The sequence below is a fragment of the Rhinolophus sinicus genome, chromosome 5 (assembly GCF_057876585.1).
Source record: "Rhinolophus sinicus isolate RSI-liver-muscle chromosome 5, RSI-T2T, whole genome shotgun sequence".
NCBI classification, from domain to species: Eukaryota; Metazoa; Chordata; class Mammalia; order Chiroptera; family Rhinolophidae; genus Rhinolophus; species Rhinolophus sinicus.
The window spans coordinates 5387188-5407724 of NC_142505.1; the positions used below are offsets into that span (position 1 = coordinate 5387188).

The window sequence follows — 20537 nt, forward strand, 5'->3', positions numbered from 1 at the left end:
GGATATTGGCCTATAATTTTTTTTTTTTTTTGTAGTGTTATTGTCTGGTTTTGGTATTATAGTAATGCTGGCCTCATAGAATGAGTTTGGAAGCTCTTCCTCTTCAATTTTTTGGAATAGTTTGAGAAGGAAAGGTATTAATTTTTTCTGTGAATGTTTTGTAGAATTCAACTTTCAAGCTCTCTGGTTTTTGACTTTTGTTTGCTGGGAGTTTTTTGATTACTGATTCATTTTGTTTCCAGTAATCAGTCTGTTCATATTTTCTGTTTGTTTCTTAGTCAAGGAAGCTTATATGTTTCTAGGAATTTATTCATTTCATCTGGGTTGTTCAATTGTTGGTGTATAATTGTTCATAGTATTCTCTTATAATCTTTCATATTTCTGTGCTGTCAATTGTCACTTCTCTTTCATTTCTGCTTTTATTTATTTGGGCTCTCTTTTTTTTTTTCAATTGAGGAAGGGAAACAGGACTTTATTGGGGAACAGTGTGTATACTTCCGGGACTTTTCCAAGTCAAGTTGTTGTCCTTTCAATCTTAGCTGTGGAGGGCGCAGCTCAGCTCCAGGTCCAGTTGCCATTGTTAGTTGCAGGGGGCGCAGCCCACCATCCCTTGCAGGAGTCGAACTGGCAACCTTGTGGTTGAGAGCCCGTGCTCCAACCAATTGAGCCATCTGGCCACCTGGGAGCGGAGTGGCAGCTCATTGACTTCATTCTAGTTGTGGAGGGCACAGCTCTCTGGCACACATGGGAATTGAACCGGCACCCCTGTTGCCCAGAGCTCACGCTCTAACCAACTGAGTCACCCGTCTGCCCCCCTCTTTTCTTTTCTTGATGAGTCTGACTAAAAGTTTATTTTGTGTATCTTTTAAAAAAAAGGGTTTAGTTGTTTTTGTTTTTTTTTTAAGTTTCTATTTCATGTATTTCTGCTTTGATTTTTATTATTTCCTTCCTCTACTCACTTTGGGCTTTGTTCTTTTTCTAGTTCCTTTAGTTGTAAGAGTAGATTGATTTTTTTTCTTGTTTCTTTAGTAAGGCCTATATCGCTATGAATTTCCCTTCTAGAGCTGCTTTTGCTGTGTCCCAAAGACTTTGGATCATTGTGTTTCCATTTTCATTTTGCTCAAGATATTTTTTGTCTTCCTCCTTGATTTCTTCCTTAACCTATCGATTGTTTAGCAGTGTGTTGTTTAGCCTCCATATGTGTTTTTATTTCCAGTTTTATTCTTGTAATTTCTAGTTTCATACTCTTGTGATTGAAGAAGATGTTTGATATGATTTCAGTCTTCTTAAATTTACTGAGACCTCTTTTCAGGCCTAATTTGTGGTGTGTCCTGGAAAATGTTCCATGCACACACTTAAAAAGAGTGTGTATTCTGTTTTGGAGTGGAATGTGTTGCAAAGTCCATCGGATCTAATGTATCATTTAAGGCTACTGTTTTTTGTTGATTTTCTGTCTGGATGATCTATCCACTGATGTCAATGGGGTGTTAAAGTCTCCTCGTACGGTATCTCTGTCAGTCTCTTCCTTCATGTCTCTTAATGTTTGCTTTATGTATTTAAGTGTTTCTATTTTTGGTGTGTAGATGTTTACAAGTGTTATATCCTCTTGTTGGATTGATCCTGTTGTCATTATGTAATGCCCTTCTTTGTCTCTTGTTACAATATTTGTTTTAATGCCAGTTTTGTCTAATGCTACCCCAGCTTTCTTTTCATTACCATTTGCATGAAATATTTTTTTTCACCTCTTCACTTTCTGTCTGTGTGTGTCTTTTGGTGTGAAGTGAGTATCTTGTAGGCAGCATTTGCACGGGTCTTGTTTTTCATCCATTCAGCCACCCTATGTTTTGATTGGAGCATTTAGTCCATTTACATTTAAAGTAATTATGGATAGGTATTACTGCCATTGTTTTGTTTTTTGTTTTTGTAGTTTTTTTCTATTCCTTCTTCTTTTGCTTATTGTATGAGTACATTGATATATATCTTATACATTTATGACTTTTTTAGTGATTTGTTTGGGTTTTTTTTCTTTACTTTTTGTGTATCTACTATAGGTTTTTTTGTTTTGGTTATCATGAGATTCATATGTAACAAACTATGTTTGTAGCAGTCTATTTTAAGTTGATGGTTGCTTAAATTCGAACGCATTCTAAAAGCAGTACATTTTTTATTCACCCTTCCATGTTTATGTTTTTTGACACCATAGTTTACAACTTTGTGTGTGTATTCCTTAATTTATTACTGTAGTTACACATGCTCTTACTATTGTGTTTTAACCTTCATACTAGCTTTATAATTGGTTGATATATTAAATTTACTAAATGTTTGCCTTTATCAGTGAAATTTTTTTTTTAGTTTTGGCTTTTTCTGTATAAGAAGTCCCTTTAACATTTCTTGTAGTGCAGGTTTAGTGTTGATGAACTTCTTTAGCTTTTGTTTGTCTGGGAAACTATTTTTCCTTCAATTCTGAATAACCTTGTTGGGGTTGAGTGTTCTTGATTGTAGCTTTCCTCCCTTTCATCATTTTGAATATATCCTGGCATTCCCTTCTGGCCTGCGAAGTTTCTGCTGAAAAATCAGCTCATCTCTAATGTAGGAGGATCCCTTGTATGTAACTAGCTGCTTTTAAGATTCTCTTTTATCTTTAACTTTTGGCATTTTAATTACGATGTTTCTTGGTGTAGGCTTCTTTGGGTTCATCTAGTTTGGGACTCTCTTTGCTTCCTGTCTGTTTCCTTCAGTAGGTTAGGGGAGTGTTCAGCCATTATTTCTTTAAATAGATATTCTGTTCCTTTCTCCTTCTCTTTCTAGGACCTCTATGATTCATATGTTCGTTCACTTGATGTTTTCCCAGAGGTTGCTTAAAAATTGTCCTCATTTTTTAAATTTCTTTTTTCTTTGCATTGTTCCAATTGGGTGATTTCCACTACCTTGTCTTCCAGCTCACTGACTCGTTCTTCTGCACCATCCATTTTGATGTTGATTCTCTCTAGTGTATTTATTTCATTTCAGTTATTGTAGTCTTCAGTTCTCGTTTTTTTGTTTTGTTTTGTTTTAATTTTCTGTCTCTGTTGAAGCTCTCACTGACATCATCTGTTTTCCCAAGTTTGTTGAGCAAATTTTTAATAACCAATGTTTTGAACTATATCTGGTAGATTGCTTGTCTCCATTTTATTAGTTCTTTTTGAGGGGTTTTGTCCTAGTTTTTCCATTTGGTACATAGTTTTCTATCTCCTCATTTTGACTGTCTCTCCATGTTTGTTTCTGTGAGTTAGGTGAAACAGCAACCTCTCAGTATTAGAAGGAGTGGCCCTGTGTAGGAGTTTTTGTTTTGTAGACCGTGCGTACCAGGGGTCTTTGGCAGGCAAGCTGGAGCTGGAATGGTCCTGGGCTTCAGGAAGATCCACGGGCAAGCTGCATAGAGGCTGCTTTGGCATGCTGGTTGGAGCTGGAGCAAGTGTTGGCTGTACAGATTCTCGGGGGCAAGGTTCCCCAGGACCACTTTGGCAGGCTGGCTGGTGCTGTAGTTGGTGTGGATTTGGACTATGGGGTGTCTAGGGGTCAAGCTGCAGTGCTGGTGTGGGCCTGGGGCACACTGGGATGGCTTTGGCCCGCTGGCTAGAGTGCCTGCATGCTGCTCTTGCCCATGTGATAAAGGTATAGCGGGGAGCGCCACAAATGGTGCTCTCTGGTGCCTCTGACACCAGAGAGAGTTCCTTCCTTTCCCCTCCCATTTGGTAGGTGCTCTCAAGTTAGTACATTTGATTTCCTTCCTGGTACCCTTTTAAACCACTGTGTTTTTGCTGTGCCCCAGGATGGGCAAGTCTGTATGTGGAAACTTCAGTGATCCCTCCCTATTGCAGGTCCTTGCATTGGAAGTGGCGTTCCCACGATACTGTGTCTCTCTTTCCTACCTGTTTGTATGTGGTCTTTCTCATTTGTTGTGCAGAAGCTGTTCAGTCAGCTCTCAGTTCTTCAGGGGAAATTGCTGTCTATTGATGTGGATTCGATGTGTTCGTGGGAGGAGGTGAGTTCAGGGTCTTCCTATGCTGCCGTCTTGGACCAGAAGCTCTTTTGGCATAATTTTGAATAAAGTTTTGGCAATTATGAATAAAGTTCCTATAAACATCCATGTGCAGGGTTTTGTGTGGACATAAGTTTTCAACTCCTTTGAGTAAATATCAAGGAGCACTATTTCTGGATTCTATGCTAAGAGTGTGCTTAGTTTTGGAAGAGACTGCCAAACTGTCTACTAAAGTGGTCGTACCGTGTTTCCCCGAAAGTAAGACCTAGCCGGACCATCAGCTCTAATGGCCTTTTGGAGCAAAAATTAATATAAGACAGTAAAATAATACTGGGTTTTATATTAAGTTTTGCTCCAAAAGATGCTTTAGAGCTGATGGTCCAGCTAGGTCTTATTTTCGGGGAAACACGGTCCCATTGTGCATTCCCACCATCAATGAATGAGAGTTCTGTTTGCTCCACATCCTCATCAGCATTTCATGTTGTCAGTATTTTGGATTTTGACCATTGTGGTAGGTGTATAGTGGTATCTCATTTATTGAATTAAAAAATTAATAGACATTTTTTAGCTGTACCCTCTATACACCATCAAAGTTTAAAATTATTTTTGAGTAGAAAGGAATTTAGGTCTTCAAGTTTTATCAGACTACTACAGATGTTTTCTGAAAATCAATTAACTGAGAGACCCCTCCTGATGGCTGCTACCAGTCTAAAAGGAAGGAGCCTTTCTCTTACAATCCCTTTTGAGTTCCTTCCTCATTTCAGTGAAACTCTCTCATTTTGTTTTAATTTGCATTTCCCTGATGACATACCGAGTGTCTTTTCATATGCTTATTTGCCACCTGTATATCTTCTTTGGTGGAGTGTCTGTTAAAATCTTTTGCTCCTTGTTAAATTGATTTTATTACGTTTGAAGAGTTCTCTGAATATTTTGGCTAACAGTCTTTTATCTGATATATCATTTGCAAATATTTTTCCTAGCCTGTCGCTTGCCTTCTCATTTCTCTTCATAGTGTCTTTCGCAGAGCACAAGATTTTACTTTAATGAAGCCCAACTTATCAATTATTTCTTTCATGGATTGTGCTTTGAGGTTGCATCTAAAAAATTATCACCAAACCCAAGGTCATCTTCTTAGGTTTTCTCCTATGTTATTTTCTAGGAGTTCTATAGTTTTGAAATTTATATTCATGTCTGTGATCCATTTTGAATTAACTTTTGTGAAGGGTGTGAGGTCTGTGTCTAGATTCATTTTTTTACATGTACATGTCCAATTGTTACATCACCATTTGTTGAAAACACTTTTCCATTGTATTGTCTGTACTCCTTTGTCAAAGAGCAATTGATTATATTTATGTGGGTCTTTTCTGGGTTCTCTGTTGTGTTCCATTGATCTACTTGTCTCTTCTTTCTCTAGTACTACACTATCTTGATTACTGTACCTTTATAGTAAATTTTGAAGTTGAGCAGTGTTAGTTCTCCAACTTTTTTCTTCTCCAGTATTGTGTTGGTTATTCTGTGTCAAATGCTTCTCCATATAAACTTTGGAATCAGTTTGTTGATATTCACAAAATAACTTGCTCAGATCTTGAATATGTTTGCATTAATCTATAGATCAAGTTATCAAGATCTGACATCCTGACAGTATTGTCTACTGTCCATGAACATGGACTCTCTCTCCACTTAGTTCTTTGATTTCTTTCATCAAAGTTTTGTAGATTTCCTCATGTAGATCTTGTACATAATTTTGTTAGATTTATACCCAAATAATTTCATTTTTATGGGTGCTAATGTAAATGATAGTGTGTTTTTAATTTTAGTTTCCACTTGTTCATTGCTGGTATATAGGAAAGACCGTGAATTAACAAAGTTTCCTGCAACTTTGTTATAATCGCTTAATAGTTCTAGGGTTTTTGTTTTTTTTTGTCCTTTTGGATTTTGTACGTAGACAATCATGTCATCTTCAAACAAACACAGTTTTATTTCTTCCTTCCCAATTTATTTTAGTTTTTTATAAAAAGAAATATTTCCTTTTTTTGTTTTATTGCATTAGTAGGATTTCCAGTATGATGTAGAAAAGCAGTGATCTTGATCTTGATTTTAGCAGGAAAACTTTGAGTTTCTCACCATTAAGTATAATGTTAACTCTGTTTTCTTGTAGATGTTCTTTGTCTAATTGAAGAAGTTCTCCTCCATTTCCATTTTGCTGAGAGTTTTTAATCGTGGGTGTTGGGTTTTGTTAGTCTTTTTCTGCATCGTTGATATGATCATGTGATTTTTCTGATTTGTTGAAGTAATGAATTAAGTTATCTTAAAATGTAAATCAGCCTTACACAGCTGGAATACATCTTACTTGGTTGTGGTGTATAATTTTTTATACATTATGGGATTTGATTTGCTAATATATTTTTAAATTAAATTTATTGGGGTGACATTGGATAGTAACATAAGTTTTAAGTATAGAATTCTGTAATACATCAGCTGTATATGGCATTGTATGCGCACCGCCCAAAGTTGAGTCTCTTTCCATCATCATATATTTGACCCCTTTTATCCTCTTCATCCTTTCCCTACCTGTCTTTTCCTCTAGTAACAACCATACGGTTGTCTATGTCTGTGAGTCTGTTTGTTGCTTTCTGTTTTATATCCCACATACGAGTGAAATCATGTGGTTCTTGTTCTTTTCCGTCTGACTTTAGTTTGATTTGCTGATGTCCTGTTGAGGAGTTTTACATCTATGTTCGTGAGAGATGTTGGTCTGGAGTTTTCATTTTGTGTAATGTCTATTTCGAGTGCTGGTATTAGGGTAATGATGACATAAAATAAACTAGGAAGTATTTTATTTGCTTCTGTCATCTGGAAGAGATTGTAGAGAATTGATATAATTTCTTTTTTAAATGTTTGGTAGAATTTAGCAGTGAACCCATCTGGGCCTGGTGCTTATTGTTTTGGAAAGTTATTATTGATTCAATTTCTTTAATAGCTATAGGCCTATTCAGATTGTCTATTCCTTCTTGTGTACATTTTAATTCAGCAAATTGTGTCTTTCAAGGAGTTAATTGGTCTATTTCATCTCTTATCAAATTTGTGGGTATAGAGTTGCTCATTTTTTTAACGTCCATGGGATCTGTTGTGATGTCCCTTCTTTCATATCTGATACCAGTAATTTGTGTCCTCTTTTTTTTTTTTTTCCCTTAGTTAGCCTGGCCAGAGGTTTAGCAATTTTATTGATCTTTTCAAAGAATCAGCTTTTGGCTTCATTGATTTTCTGTATTAATTTTCTGTCTCCAATTACTTTGATTTCTATTCTGATTTCTATTACTTTTCTTCTGCTTCCTTTGGTTTAATTTGCTCTTCTTTTTCTAGTTTCCTAAGGTGGAAGCTTAGGTGGTTGTTTGTAGATCTTTTCTAAATGTATGTATTCAGTACTATAAATGTCTGTGTGCCGCTTTTGCTGCATCCCACAAATTTTTATAAGTTGTATTCATTTTCATTTTATTCGAAGTATTTTTTAACTTGAGATTTTTTTCTTTGACCCATGTGTTATTTAGAAATGTGTTGTTTACTCTCCAAGTGTTTCGTCATTTTCTAGCTATTTTTCTAATAATTGCTTTCTAGTTTTTTTCCATTGTGTGCTGAGAGCAAACATTGTATGATTTCTATTCTACATTTATTAAGGTGTGTTTTATGGCCTAGAATGTAGTCTTTGTTGGTGAATGTTCCATGTGAGCTTGAGAAGAATGTGTATTCAGTTGTTGGACGAAGTAGTCTGTAGATGTTCGTTATATCTAATTGATTGCTGGTGTTGGTGAGTTCAACTGTGTCCTTACTGATTTTCTGCCTGCTGTATCTATTTCTGATAGAGGGGTGTTTAAGTCTCCAGTTGTGATAGTGGATTCATTGATTTCCCCTTCTAGTTCTATCACAGATTTTGATGCTCTGTTGTTAGGCGCATATTAAGGATTGTTGTTTTCTTGGAGAATTGATCCCCTCCCTTTGTCATTATATAATGCCCTTCTTTATCCCTTATAACTTTCCTTTGTCGGAAGTGTGCTATCTCTGAAATTAATATATTAGGTTGGTGCAAAAGTAATTGCAGTTTTTGCAATTATTTTCAATCTTTTAAACTGCAGTTACTTTTGCACCAACCTAATAGCTCACCAACCTAATAGCTACCCCAGTTTTCTTTTGATTCATGTTATCATGGTATATCTTTTTCTGTCCATTTATTTTTAATCTGTGTGTCTTTATATTTAATGTAGGTTTCTTGTGGAAAACATATAGTTGTCTTTTTCTTGATCCACTCTGATAACATCTGTCTTCTAATTGATACATTCCAAGTGATCATTGATATAGTCAGATTGATATCTATCAATTGTTACTGTTTTCTATTTGTTGCCTTTGTTCTTTGTTCCTATTTATGTCTTCCACTCTTTCTGCTTTTTGTGGTTTTAATTGAGCATTTTATAGGATTCCACTCTCCTTTATTACCATATTAGTTATACTTCCTTTTTTCAGTTTTTTCAGCGGTTGCCCTAGAGGTTGCAATACACATTTATAAGTGATCCAAGTCGACTTTCAAATAACACTCTACCTCTTCACAGGTAGTGTAAGTACTCATGATAACAGTATAATCTTAATTCTATGGTAACATAATCCAAATTTTCCCCTCTTGTCCCTTGTTTCATTGCTGTCATTCATGTCACTTATATATGAACATACTTAATTAAGCATTTATGTACACGCACAGAAGACTAGTCATACATAACTGAATACATTGTTGCTATTGCTATTTTGAAAAAACTATCAGCTCAATTAAGAAGAAAAAATTTCTTAGTCTACCTTCACTTATTTCTTCTTTAATGTTATTTTATATAGATCAGAGTTTTGACCTTGATCATTTTCCTTTTCTCTGAAGAATTTCTCTTAACATTTCTTGCAATGCAGGGCTACTGGCAACAAATTCCCCTGATTTTTGTTTGTCTGAAAAAGTATTTCTCTTTCACTTTTGAAGGATAATTTCACAGGGGACAGAAGTCTAGGTTGGTGGGTTTCGTCTCTCAACACTTTAAACATTTCACTCCAGTATCTTCTTGCTTGCATGGTGTCTGAGAGAAGTGGAATATAATTTTTATCTTTGTTCTTGTATAGGTAAGGTGTTTTGCCCACCTCTGGCTTTTTTCAGGATTTTTTCTTTGTCTTTGATTTTCTATAGTTTGAAAATGATATGCCTAGGTTTTTAAAAACTTTTTTTTTTTTTGGCTTTTGTCCTCCTTTGTGTTCTCAGCTTCTTGGATCTGTGGTTTGGTGTCTGACGTTAATTTGGGAGAAATTTTCGGTCATTACTGTTTCAAATATTTATTCTATTTCTTTCTCCTTTCTTCTAGAATTCCCATTATGAGTATGCTACTTCTTTTATAGTCCTTGGATATTCTGTTCTGTATTTTTAGCTGTTTGCTCTCTTTGCTTTTCAGTTTTGGTGGTGTGTATCGAGATATTCTCAAGCTCAGAGATTCTTGCCTTAACTGAGTCCTGTGTGCTGATAAAGCCCATCAAAGGCATTCTTCATTTGTGTCACTGTGTTTTTGATCGCTAGCATTTCTTTTTGGTTCTTTCTTAGCATTTCCATTTCTCTGTTTTTATTGCCCATTTGTTGTTGTTATTCATCAGAGAACCCTTAGCATCTTAATCATAGTTGTTTTAAATTCCCGTTCTGATGATCCTTGCCATATCTGAGTCTGGTTCTGATGCTTGCTCTGTCTCTTCAAACTATTTTTTCCCCCCTTTTTGTATGTCTTATTTTTTCTTGTCAGCCAGCCCTGATGTGCTGGATAAAAGAAACTCCTGTAAATAGGCCTTTAGTAACGTGGTGGTGATCTGTTGGGGGGTGGGGTTGGGGGGGAATGTCCTAGAGTTCTGTGAGTAGGACTCAGTCTTTCAGTGAGTCTGTCCCTCTGTACTGTGAACTTCACTTGTGCTCCTCAGGTTTGTCTATCCCCTTTCCATGGGACAGAATGGCTAGAATAGGCTGGACATGGGTATTTATTTCCCTTCCCCCAGGTCAGTTAGGTTCTGATAAAGTCCCAGCAGGTTAGGCTCTTGTTAAATAGTTTTTCCTAAGGGCAGCCTTGATAAGAACAAAGTGCTCTGATGTATTTCCAAAGGGTTCAGTTTCTCCTTCCCTGCTGGAAGCACACGGGAATTTTTCTGATAGTCACCATGAGAACCTGGTCAAGCTCCTGGCAGTAAAACTCAAAAATAAGTATGGGGGCCCAGACGACTGGGTCCCCTGGAATTTTTACCTCTCGGACTTCCCTTAGAATTTTCTCCAGCAGTTCCTCGGTCATAGTTCAGGTTCCCTGCCTTGGTGCTGGTTCCTGTGGAGGTTTGTGCCCCTGGGTTCTGCTCTGACAAGATGAAGTTCTCTGCATTTGGACTATTGGTCTGCTCAGTTCTGGGGGCAATGGTTTGCCCTGTGACCCTACCTCTCTGTCGAGTCTAAGAAGAGCCGTTGATTTTCTCGTTTGTTCAGCTTTTTACTTGTTAGGATGGAGTGGTGACTTCCAGCTTACATGTCAGACTGGAAACCAGAAGCAGTACCATAATTTTTAAAACACCGTATTTATTATAAAGAACAATTAGGCTCTAGAGTTTAAACCACTTCACCAAATGCTGCCAGGGATTTCTAGTGTAGAAAGGATTTCCTTTCATGCTTTCCGGTGGCATGGACTGCAGGGTCCTTCATGATCTTTTTGGTTTCATGGATGAGAGGAGCTGGTAATGTTTAAAGCTCATGTGAGTAATGAGATGTAGGTAGGAGGACGAGGTCTTCAGATGGATACTTGATTGAGACCTTTGATTTATTTGTGACATGGATCTTCATGTTTTCTTAAGTGCTGTACTACTTATCTTGTACATGTTGCTGGTCTTTCTTGGTACCAGAGCTTGCAAGTGGTGTTAGATCCTCCTAATGTTGCTTGGTGGCTTTGGGTCGGTTTCGTAATAGTGTCTGTTCTTTATTCTTGTGACCTTTTGTTACCTCAGATGCCCCCTCCCTTAATGCATACTCTGTTCCACTTTAGCTGTCCTGAAACAAGATGTGGTTTATCCTTGAGTAGATACAGAGGTGAGGTTGTCACGTTGTTGGTATATTACAGGGGAACTGGGGGCTGTAGTCCGTCTTATCCTCCATGGGTTCATTCATTACTACCCCTGTCACTACCAGATTCCGGTTCTGTCTCAAGCGTCTTGTTACATGTTGAACTGTAAATCTGAAGCAAAAACTGGTTTATTTTAATAGTTACATGCTTGCAGTTTATGAGGCAGTGGGCAGTTGTCGTCTCTGGGGACTGTCACGTGGGTCCAAGTGATTGATACCCAGTGTCTGTCTTTGAGAAGGAGGTCAAGAAAAGAAGTTAGCATTGCCCTAGACACCTTGGGAGCTGGAGGGCTTTTGGGGTTGGCCTCATTCTTCTTGCAGACATGGAGTGAGGTGAGGTGACCGTTTGGTGGTGGCTGTGGAAGCAAGAGACCGCTGTAAAGGAACAACTGAAGTGCTCCTCTCTGCTCAAGCCGCCCTCTGCAGGGAGGCTTGGGTCAGAGAAAAGACTGGTCCTTCTCCTGTGGTACTATTTCACTTTCCTTTGGAGAGGTGAAGGGAGATACCTGTTAAAAGGGGGCTAGGGTGGTCGTTAGGACTTCTGACTCTGACGCAGGAAGGAAAAATAGAAGTTTCTTTGGCCTGGGCAGAAGGGCAAGAGTGGCAGGCTCACGAGGGCCCAAGGAGTGGTCCGAGGCCCAGTCTGTGGAGAAGCCCGAACACTTTCGGGCTTGGAGAAGACGAGGTGTGTTGGTCAGATGTGTAATGCTGGTGAATTAACACTGCTTCTGGATTTCTCAGGATCAAGGCACATTTCACTGTAGACTGACAGCACAGTTCTTATGGGTCATCTGGTGCATTTCACTTGAACGACATTTATTTGAGAACTGTTTTTACTCTTAAGCCCTTGGTATTTTGATTTCTGATTTAGAGATGTTTTAGTTGGATGAGACAGTATTTTTAAAGCAGGTTTGCTTTGTAACCTTCATTCTGTTGATTCACATCCTCCTAGAATCTTGCAGTCATGTTCCGCTGTATTGACCATCTCCATATTTCTCCTCCTCACCTCTTCCCTGTGCCAGCCACACACACACACACACACACACATACACACACACACACACACGTATATGTGTGTGTGTGTGTATATATATATATATTTTTTTTAACTCACTTTCCTGTGTGTGCTTCCCCTAATTTTAAAACTAGAGATTTCATTTTCATACAAGTCATTTGCTATTTAAAGTTTTGTCCTAGTCTAGATGTCCGCTCTCATGTCTTCTCGGATGTCCCAGGTGTGACTTACATGGCTCGGGGATATAGGCACCTGTGAGCAACACCGTTGAATTTGCCTTTTCACCTTAGCTAAACAAACTCAGAGGCCTGAATGGTCCGCTGCCATCTGATAAAATGGTCCAGCATCAAGTGCCTGTATAAACGGTTATCTATTTTATTTACTTAAAAAGCTTTACTGAGATATAATGTACATACCATAAAATGGTTGTCTTTTGCCCTTATGTTTAGATAAGTTTGGAGGTTAACAAGAAGGAATGAACTGTACCGTTATATAATATGAGACATACACAAGGTATTGACATCTATGGATGTTTGCTTCCTGCGGCTGCTAGTCTGTCTGCCTCCAGGCATTTGATGAGAGCAGAGCTAAGCCAGTCACTTATCAAAGCTCATCACATCCATTGGAATTTTGGTATCTGTATTGTTCTTAATAATCAATTCAGTCAACTTTGATACTGGCTTTTAGGAAAATTACAAAACCAAAGATTAGTAATTGATCATTGTTCCTAGATTTTGAAAAGCCAGTACTTTTCAACTAGTTGTAGTTAACCGTAAATTTATATTTAAAAAGCAATTGTTCCTAGATTTTGAAAAGCCAGTACTTTTCAACTAGTTGTAGTTAACCGTAAATTTATATTTAAAAAGCAAGGGAATAATGCTCTTTTTTCTCCACTCCATTTTGGAATCTGGGACACACTGTGTGCTGCTTCCTGTGTGTTCTCCACTGCCTAGAAGCGGATGGTAAGAGTCTTTACTGATTACACACCTGCTGTAAGCCTGGTCAGGGATTCCTGAAAGGCCGTTTTTCCCCCTAAAAAATTTAAGACATGCGTGAGTTAGATTCTGCTAGTGAGAAAAAAAAAACACACAAGCATTTATGACTCTGAAATGAACCTGTAGCTTTTAAGGATCGTTAATACCAGGAACGAATGTCAAAAGGAGGAAAAGCAGGAGTTTAAAACTTGCAAAATATGACATGTTGAAATATCAAGACAGCAGGCTCAAGTTTTAATTACATTTTTTGAAAAGTTATTCTGCTATTCTAGTTTTTAGATTAACTTCTTAAAGTATGACCAGAGATTTGGTTTTCTAAGAGATTGGTTGTATTTTTGAAGGCAATATAGGCTAAAAGCTATTTCTCGTGAAAAATAGACATGTATTTAAGAAAAATTTTGAATCATCTAGAAACAAATACTGCACTAATTTAAAAGATCACGTTGTTTAAGTCCTAGAGAACAAGACAGTTGGATGTAGCAGAGAAGGTCACACTGGAGTCACCTTTTTGGTTCTGTCATTGGGAGTCTGTGGCTAGGGTACCTGTTATTACAGAAAAGCAGAATTCAGAACTAGAAGGTACTTCAGAAGTCACCTTATGCGTCTTGGTTCTTCATTAGGGGTGCATTTCACAGTTCCTGGGAACCTTTTTAAAATCCACCTGGGTGAGCTTCATTTTGTAAAGATTGGTTTTATGGACCCTGGGTGGGGTTTAGGTATGTGTATTTTGGAAAACGGTTTTCCATTAGTACTCCTATCTAAGTAGGAGCTACTGACTTAATTAAACCACCTCGTTTAACAAGAAGTTGACAGTCAGAGAAGTTGACATTAAGTAGATGTTCAGTAAATGGTTGTGCTTCTTTTGTGATTGTGTAACGTGGGCACCATACGGAGCTCTGGAAGGGATAGGACCATAGAGAGCTGGAAAGACTGGCCACGGGCAGGGGGAGGGGATTGCAGTAGGTGAGCACAGTGAAGAGTGGATGGGGAGTGCTGGGGACCCCCGATTTGTGGGGAATAGTCAGCTGGGTGTGAAGCCGGAGAAATGGGAGACGTAAAAGATGTTTGGAGAAGTGTGGAAAAGGTGCTAAGTTCTAGGGGTGCTTTGAGTTCAGTTTTAGAATTACGGATTTTAAGTTTCTGTGCTACAGGTGGATAGAGTTGTCTAATGAGAGTTCAAGATTTATGAATGAGAGGAAACCTGAAGGCAGAAATAAAAGCTGTAGGAACCCCGATGTGTGGAAGAGCAGATGTAGAAGCTATTAGGGAAAGGTCAGGTCAGCAGACCGTGGGGAGGCGGAGATTGGTTAGTGTCAGTCACTGTGGAGAAGCCCTGTGGTTGGCCATCCAGGACTTCTTTTTCCGTTGGGAAGGTTTCAGTTGTTGTAATGGGAACAACAAACGAACACTCATTGGACACTTAGTATGTCCCAGGCACTGACCTAAGAGCTCCTATACACACGTGCATGTGCATTTCCCCCTTTAAGTTCTAGCAGCAACCCTATGAGGTTAAGTAAATCGCTCAGTCAAGTCGTACTGCCAGTAGAGGTTGGGTTCACGAAGACAGCCTGGCTCCCAGGCACACACTGTTAGCTGCTCCGTGTGCAGTGGTGTGGGCAGGAGCCAGACTGTGACAGAGGAAGAGAGGCAGAGTGAGTGGACGCGTGGGCAAGTGACAGCTGAATACCTGGAGGTGCAGGAACGGGGTTTAGATGACCCTTGTCACAAGTCCATAGGGGGAAAGAACTAAAGTCTGTCTATGTTGAGAAGTTGTTAGGTTTGGGGATGTTGACCTTCTTCAGAGAAGGTGAGAAGCCAGTGAAGACAAGTGAGCGTGGATGTGAGAGGAGTGGGGATGAGAAAAGTGCAGCTTTGGTGACAAGGCCCTTGGGTGGCCTGAGTCCAGAGCAGGAATGGAGGGTGGGCTTGCTTCCTCCAGGGCTGAAGTCAGGTGTAGATGTGGAGAGGGGACCGGAGGGCCGCGGAGGGCGTTCGTGTCATGACCTGAGGTCTGTCCGGGAGGGGTGTGGGCTGGTTGGGGCCGTGGTGACCATGACATCAGCTTAAGGAGGGATGGAGAAGAGTTTTGGAATTCTTTCTGTAGGGAAATTTAGTAGTTTAAAACCGCCTGGCCCTGAATTCCTGTAATTTTGTTTTCAAGCCCTAAAAGAGAAGCCTTAGAGAAAAAAGACAAAACCATTCCTGGATCCCAAACTATCTAAATGTTGCTGGAGTTGAGTCAGGATTCTAGCAAGATTTCCTTTTTTCATTAAGTACTAAATTTTAGTTTTTCCTTTTTTTCACCACTCATTAAGGAAGCTTTATTCTTTAGATATGAAGGAGCGGGTTCATGTTACCAACCAGGTACTTCAACCAAGAACGCTCCTAAAATAGCTTCCTGGACTCGTCTGGGTTCCACCACAGAGTTAGATTCTGACACACTTTGGACAGATCTTGTGAGCCTGCGTTTCATGGTCCAGGTTTCAGATTTAAAATTAAGAAAGTGAGCTGGTAGCCATATCCATGTGTAACAAGATGCACGCTAGGCCAGCACTGGCCATTAAGTAGAGCAAGTGATGTGTTGTATGTGAGACTCAGGGAGCTCTCCCCTCCTCCCCATGTCCCCTCCCTGGTCACCGAGGTCCTCATGGCCTTCTGGGAAAGACACACTGTTCTTCTGCTACAAGGTTAGGTAAAGTTTGGCTTTGTAGGCGCCTGGAAGAATTTGGAACGGTATCTGTAGTTCAAAGCTTGGGCCCTGGTTGACCTATTTTGTAGGATTGCTCTTGACTTGGGAGCTTATTTCTCCTGGGTCAGCGAGGTTTTGATGTTTTTAGAAATGAAAGAGAATGGTCTTCCTAAATGTGTGGGCTAATAGATGCCTGTGGGAACAGTTTAACCTTCACGTGGGTGAAGGCTTCGGGTGCAGGTGATGCATAGCCCAGGCTGTGGAAACAGTGGGCTTAGGCCACTACATTAGGTGTACACACGCACGCACGCACGCACGCACACACGTACGTACATACGTACGTACGTACGTTACTGGCTATTTAAAGGGGTCAGTATTTCCCATAGTAGCTGCCAGAAATGGTTGAATAGTCTGAAAGACTGGTTCAAACATCACATCAAAAAGTCTCTAAATGGTGGTTTCAGAATTAGCAAAAGTTCGTAAAGCAGAGCTGTTGGCCGGATGGAAGCCTAGTTTGACATTACAGCTCATGCACAGTGGCTGGATGCGTGAGTGACAGCAGCAGCACCTTTAAAAAGGTTGTAATGTTTTCTGCTTATATTGGGCTTGTTCTGTTTTGACTTTTGTTAGGCTGAAGTAGTAAATGAATTTCACATCTTATTTATTATTGCAGGAATTAGAATCCTTTTCCTACTGGCAAGGCTGACAGCTGATGTTGGAGCAGGGATAAGGGACTGAATGTTGGTCACATTTACTTGGCCACATTTAATTGGTTACTTTGATAACACCTGCCATCCTTATCAAAGCAAGGAGCTGTGTGTCCTCTCTTGCTTGAAGGGAAACAATTTGGATTCTGGTGCAAAGTAGAACTCTGGCAGGTACCAGAATGGATCATTTACAAAGCCCAGGGTGCCTAGAGCCAGGCATTTTGTTTTCTCGTAGTTTCCCTGCCTTTGGGAAGTCCTCTTAAGAATGTAAGTTTGGACAGTTTGTGTAGCACACTGTGTATGTGTGGTGAGAGGCAGAGGGGAGGCTTATGACAGAAAATGGGGGTACCTGTTAGTGCCCTGTACTGTAAAGTCTGATTGTCGCGTGGCTCAGTCCCTGGACGCTCGCGATGGTGCTGCTAACCCACAGCCTTGGGTGTAAGATCAGGGCAAGAGCTTGAAGGCCTGGGAGCTGTGGACTCAGCAGCTGTGCTCTCCGTCTTGTTAAAGTGCTGCGTTGAGATGCCAGGTGGAAGCGTTTGTTCTAGTGCCTCAGTGATTGGATTGGTGTGGTTGATGCAAGAGACAGCACAGCCCCCTTGCGTTTGTTACTCGGTAGCTCGGAACCTAGAACGCCGATGGTGGAGACCTGTGAAGTGAGCTGTCTGTTTCTTTGGATAAGGCTGCGTGATCAGGAACGCCTCTGTGCGGTGACCGGTGACTCTTGTCTGAGGGGAGCTGTGTGTGTCCTGGGGGACGTGTGTGCCCGACTCAGCCTGCGCTGAGGAGTCTGTGCGGACATGACCACGCTCTGTTGACAGTTTCCTCCCTGTTCTTTGGGAAGGAGGGAAGACTCCCCATGTGGCCCACATGCTCAGGCCTCTGCGTGTCCTAATGGACCTCGTGCTGTCTTACCAGGAGGAGGAAGAGCAGGAGGAAGAAGATGATGATGAAGACGACGACGACACGGACGAGCTGGACGAGCTGGACACTGACCAGCTGCTGGAGGCGGAGCTGGAGGAGGACGACAACAATGAGAACGCCGGGGACGATGGGGACAATGACTTTTCTCCCTCTGACGAGGAGCTGGCCAACCTGCTAGAGGAGGGAGAGGACGGGGAGGACGAAGACTCCGATGCAGACGAGGAAGTGGAGCTGATCCTGGGGGACAGTAAGTGCAGGGCCGACCGCGGGCTAAGCCCTGGCGCCCACGGGGCCCTGTGCCCGTGACTGGCGAGGCGCCCCTCTGGCCCCTGGAGGAAAAGCAGCTTCCCTTCTCTGGTCTTCTGCTCTCCCATCAGAGGACGTAACCAAATGGCTTTTCTCTCTCATCTGGAAAACGGGCTGGATCACTTTTTCTGTAAAGGCCAGGCGGTAACTACTTTACGCTTTGTGGGCTCTTCCGTTGTAGTGGGAACGTAGCCACACACGCCCGCTCGGGACTGGCTGTGTTTAGCGGGTGAGCCTGCCTGAGGTTGGAAGGCCAGAGTGTAGTTCTTCCCGCGGGCAGAGCTGGCACCTTCAGGAGCCTGCCCCTGCTCCTTTGTAGGTGTAAAGAAATAAAAGCCCTCTGTGGAGGAGCCCTTTCCTGTCTGCTTTTGCCTAACGCCTCTTAAGGTCAGGGGACAGATGGTTTTAGTTTTGTTCCTTACCCCACCCCCCAATTCTAGGTTAGAAAAAACAAGCTCGTTTTTCCAGTAATTCCCATTAGGACAGCTCTCTGAAGTCAGGTTGTCCCTGACTATGCCAAGCAGCCCTCGTCAAACCAGCTAGTGGTTCTGAGTCCCCCAGCTCTGCAGCTGTACCCCGCATGTTTCCACAGGTTCGGCAGCGTCCCTGTGACGTGTGTCACTATTGACAGACTCTCTGGTCCTGGTTCTTCGTAGTGCTGCCCTGCCTGACGGGGGAGTCACCCCTGTGATGTCCGGCCATTTTTCACGCAGCTAACCTGGCCAGCATTCCCACAGCCATGGTGGGGATTGTGCCTGATATGGTGGCCACTCACCACATGTAGCCATTAAAACGTTAATACAGTTAAAAAATTCAGTTCCTCACTTTCATGTCCATTTTTAAAGTGCTCAGTAGCCGCATGCGGCTACCATATTGAACAGCACAGACAGGGAACACTTACATCATTCCAGAACATTCTATTGTGCTGGCCTAGGCTCAACAAATGCCAAGCCTCTCCATAGTAGATGTTTGGTTTTTATAATCATTGGTATTTGGTAGGAGAATGGGGGGGTGGTAGGAGGCAGGGGTGGCCGTGTATATTTACGCAGATATATAAATGATTCTGTTCCACAGTGACCTGAATCCATTTTCTTTGGGATAAATCTCATACTTGCTTTGAGCCCTCAAGATGGAAGGCAGCTGGCTTAGGGGGGACTTTCTTTCTTACAGAAGTTCTCCTGCCTAGTTGTATTTTGAGGAAGGTCTGTGGGGAGGGCATGTCTTGTATCTGCCCACCTGCTGTTTACCAGCTTCCGTATTTTCCACGTTGGAAGTTGAGGTGATTCAGTGGAGGACTTGCTTTGTCCCTGGCCGTGGTCAGAGAGCCAGGTCAAGAGTGGCTAAGGGGGCAAGGGACACATGACGGTACTGATCCAAGGGCAAGTTTACTAGACCTTTTTGTCATCTGAATAGTGACACACAGGGGCACAAGTTGTTTCCCTTAAATTACAAGCATTAAGTCGGTGTAAAAGTAATTGTGGTTTTTGCAATTTTTTCACCTTTTAAACCGCAATTCCTTTTACACCAGCCTGTTAAGTACGGTCGGCTAGGGAGCAGCTGGTGGTGGTGCTCCCGACCTAAGAGATCACTGAGTTTTCCATTCTTAATTTGAATATAGTCACTGAATTTGTATTTGGCTTGTAAAATTACTGCCTCCTTTATCCTTTAACTCTTTAATTTAGGAAACGTCTTCTTTAAAGCCCAAGAGAAAATCTGGAAAACCTTAATTCTATCAGCAATGAGAATGTTAACTTGGTGGGAAGATTTATGATGTGAAAATGCCATAATAGATGACAACTTGAGGACATTTTAGCTTGGGCTCTAGGATTGAGGTGACAGAGGTGGCATCTGAGGCACATACTCTGTTGCTGTTTTTATAGCGACCCCCAGCCGCTCGTGGCAGAGCAGACGGAGCCCGCTGTGCCCGTGGCTTCCTGGTGCCTCACCGCACACTGATCCTCCAGGGCAGTGGCTCCTGCTGTTGGGACTCACGGAGCCCTTTTAGGACATGATGAGAGCCAGCGGGGGCAGGAGAGCACGGCCATGTGCCCCGCCTGACCTCGCATGGGTCCTGGATCTCAGGGACCAGGGGTCTCAGGCCCAGTGCAGAAGCCCAGCCCCAGGAAGAGCACCTCCACTCGGAGGTCTTTGTGCTTCTCTGTTCCAGTCAGTTCTGCCCCCAGAAGCCTGCGTGTTGTAAGAACAGCCAGTTAAATGTTGCATCAACACTGTGCATGTAGATCTAGATGCCTTGGCCTCAAGGGCCTTTCAGGACAGGTCCTGACCAGGTCTCTTGAACACTTGGAGGGTGAGGAAAAGGCTAAGGCAGGTAGAGGAAGGAGTCCTGCCAGGTGACCACCAGGAGGGGAGTTAGTGCCCGAGCCCTGAAGGTTCTCTCAACTCTGCACCTGCCAGTTGCTTGAAGATTGTGTTGCGTCCTCGTCCAGCTGCACCGACAGTTCTTAGACGCGAGGCAGGGTAAAGACTCTTCGACTCCTAGCAGCTCTACAGCTGACGCTCAGACAGGTCTCGCGGGGGTGGGTCTGGCATTGCTGGCTCCTGGGGTACTCCGGAGTCTCCCACAGCCCAGGACACGGAGCAGTGCTTGGCTCTGCGGAACAGGCCCACCTTTCCCTGCTGGCACTTCCTCCGGGAGTTCCCGCAGCCAGGAAGCTGACGAGGCTGTTTGGATCAGCTGTGTCAGGTATTAGTTCTTTGATGATC

The 20537-nt window shown here is 41.7% G+C and overlaps 1 protein-coding gene across 1 annotated transcript in view; it reads left to right on the top strand.

Annotated features, from left to right (window-relative positions):
- The window catches only part of DCAF1 (DDB1 and CUL4 associated factor 1), a 74615-nt gene that overhangs the window by 51946 nt on the left and 2132 nt on the right, over nucleotides 1-20537 (top strand). Inside the window, exon 23 of the mRNA XM_074312257.2 lies at nucleotides 17502-17754. Coding sequence (XP_074168358.1) covers nucleotides 17502-17754 — 253 coding nt within the window. The remainder of the gene's footprint in view (nucleotides 1-17501; nucleotides 17755-20537) is intronic.